Source organism: Belonocnema kinseyi, chromosome 2 (genome assembly GCF_010883055.1).
Source record: "Belonocnema kinseyi isolate 2016_QV_RU_SX_M_011 chromosome 2, B_treatae_v1, whole genome shotgun sequence".
Taxonomy (NCBI): Eukaryota; Metazoa; Arthropoda; class Insecta; order Hymenoptera; family Cynipidae; genus Belonocnema; species Belonocnema kinseyi.
In genome coordinates, this window is record NC_046658.1 from 79796586 (window position 1) to 79804046 (window position 7461).

Consider the following 7461-nt stretch of genomic DNA (forward strand, 5'->3'; position numbering starts at 1 on the left):
TTTCAAGTGAAGGAAGTCGAACAGTTTGAAATGATGTCGATTTTTTTTTAACAATATTTTGGTTTTTACGGGCAAAAAAAATGAATCAAATCTTTCGTTCATGTAAACTAGAAATTTATATGCTTTCACGGTGCTATGGAAATCAAGGGTAAGTCCTGTCATCTCAGAATTAGCGAATCAGTAAAACAATTACGCCTTAACCTGTCATGTAATTACACACGAAAAAGACAGAGAGGCTGTTCTTTAAATAGAAGAGATTGATTTAATGTGATTGCTTTTTTGATAAAATAATCTTCTATCTTTAACAAAATACACCACACCATTTTACAATAAAGTCTATTTTTTATGGTAAACATTTTCGATACATAACCTATAAAGTTTTGATTCGTTGTTTGCAGTGTTAACAAAACATTATTTTTATAGATTTTTGTAATTAGAAATATTTTCATTTCAGTAAAAAAGGCACGCATTATGAGACCTTAGGAATCCCAGAAAATTCTTCACAAAAAGAAATAAGACAGGCATTTATCAAACTTTCGAAAGAAGTAAGTTCAAAAGTGTAAAAGATCTGCTTTTATTTAAGGATGTTATAAAGGTGTGTAAAGTTCAAAATTACATTTATAAAGTTGACAAATAAAGACCCATTGATTATGTCCACGAGTTTTAAAAAGGAAACCCAAACGTAAATAATAATAACAATAGTTGAGTTCTTAGTTTTTTATGTGGGAACTTTAATTTATTATTAATTTACAAAAGTTCATTTGTTAGTTATTTTTTAAGTAAGAAATTTGCTAAATAATACTTAATAAAAAACGCGACGAATGGAATGTTAAAGAACCTTGAAAGGAATAGAAAGATGTTTGTGTAAATTGACATTCAATGTAAATTACAAGGTTTTTTGCCTGAACCTTCATAAACTAAAGTTGAAATTAATTTTATTATCATCTTGAAAATTTAGCAGTTTTGCTGCAAATTCGTCTTCTTGGGCTGAGAATCGATCTATTATGGGAGATACTGCATCTTTTTTGATAAAAAATCACAATTGTTTGGTTGAAAATTAATCTAGTTTGATTGAGGATTCAAATATTTCGAAGAAAATTTGTCTTTTTTGGTTAAATTCAATTAGCGATTTGGAAGTGAAATAACTTGATTAAAAATTATTTTTTTTTGGTTGGTGGTACCCTTTTTTTGTTTGTTCAAAATCGAACTATATCGTTAAAAATAATTGTTTTTTGCCATTTTTTGAAAATAAAAATGTAACTATTACATGTTTTGTTGAAATTTCGTCTTTTGTGATGAGATATTCTTCCTCTGAGCGACTAATTGATCTTTAAAGTTGAAAATTAATTTTTTTGGTTGAACAATGTAACTATTTGGTTGAAAATTCCTTAAAAATTCAAATATTTGCTTGAGAATTCATGTCTTTTGTTCAAAATTAACCTCCTTGGTTGACAATTTATCTGTTTGTTGAAAATTCATTTTTTTTTTTTTAGAAAAATCTCATTAGTTGAAACTTATTTTTTTTTGTTAAAAATTCATTTCTTTAGTTAAAAATTTAAATATTTTGTGGAAAATTCATTTTTTGTTTTTAAAAATTTATCTTTTTTTCGTAGAAAATTCATCTTTTTGGTTAAAAAATTATTTATTTTAAGCCATGTGATAAGTGCGTCACGTTACCATATATCGTTACAAACCTTACCGACACTTTTGTCCTACATTTTTATAATGATGAAGAAAGTTTTTGTAATTTGTTTTTTCACAATTATTAAAATTTAGGATCAGACTCACCTTTCTTATGCTTCTTATTTACTCTGCCACATTTTCAATTCAATGTGGCGCTTCGTGTGAAAATAAGTCAGGAAATTAAAAAAGTGTCGGTAAGGTAGGAATCTCGTCACGTGGTCCATTTAACTATTCAATTTTTTGTGGAAATTTGTTATTTTTTCACAGAAATTTAATCTTTTTGGTTAAAAATTCATGTTTGGTTTGAAATAAATGTTTTTAAATAAAAATTTAACTATTTATTTTCGGTTAAAAATGTCATTTTTCGTTCAGATGTTAACTTTTTTAGTTGAAAATTCATGTATTTTGTTGAAAATTTGTCTTTTTTGTAGAAAATTCATCTTTTGTATTGAAAGTTCAACTGTTTCGTTTTTCTGTACTGAAAATCTATTTTTCTAACTTAAAATTGAGCTATACTGTGTTTGTTTGAAAACGCATATTTTTTAGTTGAAAATTAATTTATTCTGTTAAAAATGCATCCTTGTTTGTAGAAAAGGATTCTCATTAGCTGAAACTTCATTTTTTGGTTAAAAATTAACTTCTTTGGTTAAAAATTTAACTATTTTGTTGATAGTTCGTTTTTTTTTTGTTGAAAATTTGTCTTTTTTAGTTTAAAATTAACCTTTGGGTTGAAAATTCAACTATCTGGTTAAAAAAATGTATAAATATATAAAAATGTAACTACTTTCGTGAACATTTATTTTATGTGGATTTCGTCTTTTCTGCCACTTTGGTTGATAATTGAACTATTTTGTTGAAAATTGCCTTTTTTTGCGAATTGCGAAATTCTGATTCTATAGCAACCCTGCTAAATTGGAAGAAAAAATACAAATGTGCAAATAACTAAATTTAAAAGAATGAATGCCTAAATTATTTTGTTAATATGTACGCTTAAAGTTCTCGTCTAAAATTTGTTGCAATAATCAATGGTTCATTTTTGACTATTTTATCAATAAAATTAAAGATAAATTCTAATGCATTATATGTACCTCAGTTGCATCCAGACATAAAGGGAAAAGAAAGTCATTCCGAATATGTGAAGATAAACGAGGCTTACAATGTTTTGGGTAAAGAAAACCTAAGGCGCGTTTATGATGCGAATATAAAATATGGAAATAATTTAGATCAATTTTCTTCATATTCTTCACACCCAACTTATGAAACCGTCAGGCGAGGATCTAATGATTACGATTTTTATACACGATCGTCAAAATAGTATGTGTATTTAGGCATTTATAAATAATAGATATTTAATGGGGCAGTTGCATGCATTTTAGATCATTTTTTTTTTAATATTGCATAAAACTCTAAAATGTGTAGTGTCTTTAAAAAAATTTGTATAATTTCTAAGAAAAAAATATTGTAAGAAGTATTGAAAACCATATTTAAACAACTTTTTAATTTTTATATGTCGCATCTTTAGGATTGAACCGCAAATTAAAGCGCTCAAAGAGAAACTCTTTTGGATTTTAAACTTTTTAAATACAAGCAAAAAGAATTCAAGTTACGAAATTTTCAATTCAAACGCTCAATAATTTACACAAATGAAATGGACTTGAAACTAGTATTCCCTTTCAACTTACTTTAATGAAAATGTAATAATAAAATATGTTTCTCTTTCAGCTCAAAAAAAAAATTAAAAACCGCAATTTCCTCTCTTCCAACAAAATAAATAATTTTTTAGTACAAAAATTACCCTTCAATTCAGAAAATATATTGAAAAAAAATTCCCCTTATACTCAATAAAAATGCAAAATAGAAAAAATGTCCCCTTTCAATTCGAAAAATAAAAATATTTATATCTTCCAAGTATGAAAAAATTGAAAATAATAATTTCCTCAAATAAAAATGTTAAAAATAAAAATTTCTTCTGCCAATTCATAAAATATTGAAAACCAAAAGTTCCTTCTCTCCAACTCGATAAAAATGTTGAAAGTATGAAATTTATTTTTGCCAATTCAAATAAATTAAAAACTTCCATTTCAATAAAAATATTAAAGATAAAAAAATAATCCTCTTCCAATTCAGAAAAAGGTTAAAAATAAAAAGTTCCCCTTTAGCTCAATTAAAATGCTAAAAAAAATTACCTCTTTCAATTTACAATAAATAAACTTGAATTCGCCGCTAAGAATTCTATAAATATTTAAAATATTTTTAAAATATTTAGAAAAAAAATTAAAACTACACAAATTTTCCCCTTAAATTCAAGAAAAACGTTAAAAATAAAAATCTATCCTTTTTCCAATTGATAAAATATTGAAAGCAAAATTTCTTTTTTTCAAACTCGATAAAATTTTCTGAAAGACCCAATTTTCCTCTGCGAATTCAATAAAAATTAAATAATAAAATTTCCTCCAATCAAATTATGCTAATAATAATGCAATAATTAAATAGAATTTGAAATTGTCTAAAAGCGTTTGATAATTAACCTTTGCGTTTTTAATTAATTAAAAGTTGAAAAATCACAATAATCATGTAGATCAATAATTGTTTAATTTTTAACAATCGAACTATAGTTCAGTTTTCAAAATCGTTAATTAATTTGTATTTTTAGCTCATCGAATTAAATGGTTTTTTATCCCATAGTTTTTAAATCAAAAGCTTCTAATTTTTAATTATTTAAGTCAGCGAAAGTGCATTTTAAAATTCTTAAAATTGAAAATGTACACTTGACATCTTAGACAAAAAATAGAAAATTGAAGAAATGAACTTCATTAAAAATAAAAAAGTTGAAATCCAACTTATTTTGAAATTGCATTATATCGTGGGATATGAAATTTGTGATATTTTAAGTGATTGAACAGATTTTTCATCTAAAAATTTTATAATTCCCGGTTGAAAAATAAATTGACTGATATTTGCCGGTTTTCCCGGATTTAAAAATTCCGGTTATTTCCCGTTTCAGTGGCCACCCTACACCCGGAAAACAGCGTGCCAACCAATCCTGTCCAGACTGGTTGGAAAGCTGATTGGCTGACGGGCACTAATCCCAGCTGTCAGCCAATCAGAAATGCCTCATTTGCGCGCGAAAAATTCAAAATTAATAGTTTTAAGTATAAAAAAAGTCTTGGAAATTATTTTTTAAAAAATTCCTTAACTAATTACATTCAGTTTTAAGAGATCTTTTAATTTCACAAGGAAAACAAATATTTAAAAATATGCAACTGCCTCATCGTACATTTCTTTAAAATTTAATTAAAATTCATTCACAGCACAGCTGATCAATGGGACGAATATGTTCATTCTCAAGCTGGTGATAATTATTATGGGATAAAAGGAATTAAGCGCGTGAAAAACGTTTTCATTATACTAATGATTTGCAGCTTTGTAACAATGGTTATTTTTGGTCAAATAATAGTAATGAATAGAAGGGTATTACGCAATAGAGAAATTATAATGGCAAGATCCATCCAGTACCAAAGTGAATATAAACAAGCGCAACGTGCTGCTGAAGCAAAATCTAGAGAAGAACAAATTCAAGACTTGGAAACTAAGATAGATTTACAGAAAAAGTCCATGCCACTAGATGGAATAAATTAAGGTATTTACACATGTTAATTCGTTATTAAATTTTAATCTTTCAGTAAAAATTTTTGTTACGAAGATTCTCTTATCCAGATACACTTTCTGAATATTCTATTTTTTTTCTGATAGAATCTTAGAAGATTTCTTCGACTTGAACACGATCTGTACAAAGAATGGTAACTACAGAAAACATAAGTCATAGTTGCGAATTTAGTTCAGTACAAAATATTAGTTTTTTATTTAATATATCTTAATTCTTTTATGTATAAATTACCGAAGCACAATTTTTCAGTCCACTTTTATCATTTTAATCTCGAAGACTGACTTTCGATAGGAAACATCAAAGCAATGAAAGAAATACAAGTTCAAGCTTTATACATAGTTTATTTTTAAAAAAGTGAGCCCACTGCGCAGGCGTTTTCAATAAATTAATGAGTTTTGTGGTTTTACGTGTATATAAAAATAAATTATATCTCTAGTTCTCTTTTCAATGGCGTGCAAAATTTATTGTTTTTTCTAATATTATTAGTATCACAAAATGAAAAATATAATTTAGGGTGTGAGATACGGAATACAATTGTGTAAATACTGTTTTGAAGGAATCGTTATATGGAAAGTGTAGATAATTGTGAATACATTTACGTTAAACTAGCGACTTTATATTGGTTAATTAATATTTGAAAATAAATATTTATCTTCTAAACGAGTATAATTCAATAAAACTTTTCCACTCACACACCATATATAGATTTAAAATTTGCATTTGATGAATATGAGTACAAAAATACATATATCCTTATCTTCTTTCTTTTTAAATTTGACTACAAAAAAGCTTTTTTTGTTTAATCACATTTTCAATATTGAGCAAATAAAATATCGCCTTTTATTTGAAAATAAAAATTAAGTGCCTCTGGTAACAATTTGCAAGTGCTTTGCATAATTATTTAGAGTAAAAATATTATTATGAATTGTTTGACACTGATTCCATGGTGGCCGATGGTCAGGGAAAACCTGGAAATCAGAGAATTTAAAGAAAAAAAACACTTACAGGAATTTTTAAGAGAAGAACTTAAAAAAATAACTATCAATTCGAAATCGATACAACGCGATAAATAGTATATTGGAATCCTAAAAGTATAATTAATTTGGAATCAGTATATATATATATACTGATTCCAAATAATTTAAAAAAAGAACTAATAGTGCCAATCGATTTTACGGGAAAAATTGCGACGAAAATGTATATGGCGTTTTTTTGTCAGAGCTCATTATGTTAGTGTAAAATCGTTATAAACAATTTCCGGCGGTTTTTTAGTTCAGGTAGCGTTCTGACCATTCGAAACCTATTTCGCGCCGTGTTTTTTTAAACTACAAGTATTCGCAAGTATTTAAAAAAAGAGCGGTTCAAATCGGCCACTGTCCGCCACGGGTGTACCTGCTATCACATCCTACGGATCACTCACACTTTAACTCACGTAGAAAACATTCCCGTTTCAAATTTAACCTACGAAATAGTCTAGGATTTAGTATGAGCGAGCCTTTCCCTCCAATACTATATATTTACCGCATCTAGCATGGCCTAGACCAATCTCCGAGACGCCTCAACCTGGTCGTCTTGATCACCCATATAACCCGAAAAACTCCACATTTTTGGGCAGAATTTTTAAGAAAAATATCAATCTAAAATTCAGTTTTTGTATGCACTTTAAAGACAGATTAAAATGTTACAAGCAATTCTTGCCTTGTTATTCTTGCCTTCCGGATTCAACTACAAAACCCGCTGCGAAGTATTAGGAAATTATTTATTTGTGCTAACTTTAAGAGCTTTATGGGAACTTATTACAATTACTTTATCTTCAGAAGAATGAAGATAAGAAGCCGTTAAATAGCTCCAAATGCGCAGTTCTGTGATGTGAGTGCAGTTCAATAATTAAATTTATGACAAATTAATTGTTACAATAGAAATATCATTTTGAATATTTCTAGCTTTGTTGAGTCTTGGCATGTGGATGACAGAGTAGGACAAGTGGTAGGAAAAAGTACCCTGTCTGTTTAGTGGAGTCGGCTTGCTTCTAAAGTTATTATTGTCATCGAAAAGGTACTTTTTTTCTACCACTCTTTCAGCCGTGCCGTTCTCGTGGCAACACTGATTAA

The 7461-nt window shown here is 27.5% G+C and overlaps 1 protein-coding gene across 2 annotated transcripts; it reads left to right on the forward strand.

The window, feature by feature from the left end:
• LOC117167754 (dnaJ-like protein 60) lies at window positions 1-6006 on the forward strand. Of its 2 annotated transcripts, none has more exons than XM_033352915.1 (5): window positions 1-148; window positions 455-545; window positions 2777-2997; window positions 4995-5323; window positions 5437-6006. In XM_033352915.1, exons 1-4 carry the CDS (start codon window positions 81-83, stop codon window positions 5320-5322), a joined length of 708 nt encoding a protein of 235 aa, XP_033208806.1. In that variant the 5' UTR covers window positions 1-80; the 3' UTR covers window position 5323; window positions 5437-6006. The 2 variants fall into 2 exon arrangements, with proteins under 2 accessions (XP_033208806.1, XP_033208807.1); XM_033352916.1 differs by having other exon boundaries at window positions 5106-5323.
• The last annotated feature ends 1455 nt before the right edge of the window (window positions 6007-7461 follow it).

Excerpts from the sequence above, each read along its gene's own strand:
- LOC117167754 (XM_033352915.1), top strand. The coding sequence starts at position 81 with ATGAATCAAATCTTTCGTTCATGTAAACTAGAAATTTATATGCTTTCA. Across the intron at positions 149-454 it reads CGGTGCTATGGAAATCAAGG|TAAAAAAGGCACGCATTATG; the intron begins GTAAGTCCTGTC and ends TTTTCATTTCAG. Across the intron at positions 546-2,776 it reads TTATCAAACTTTCGAAAGAA|TTGCATCCAGACATAAAGGG; the intron begins GTAAGTTCAAAA and ends TATGTACCTCAG.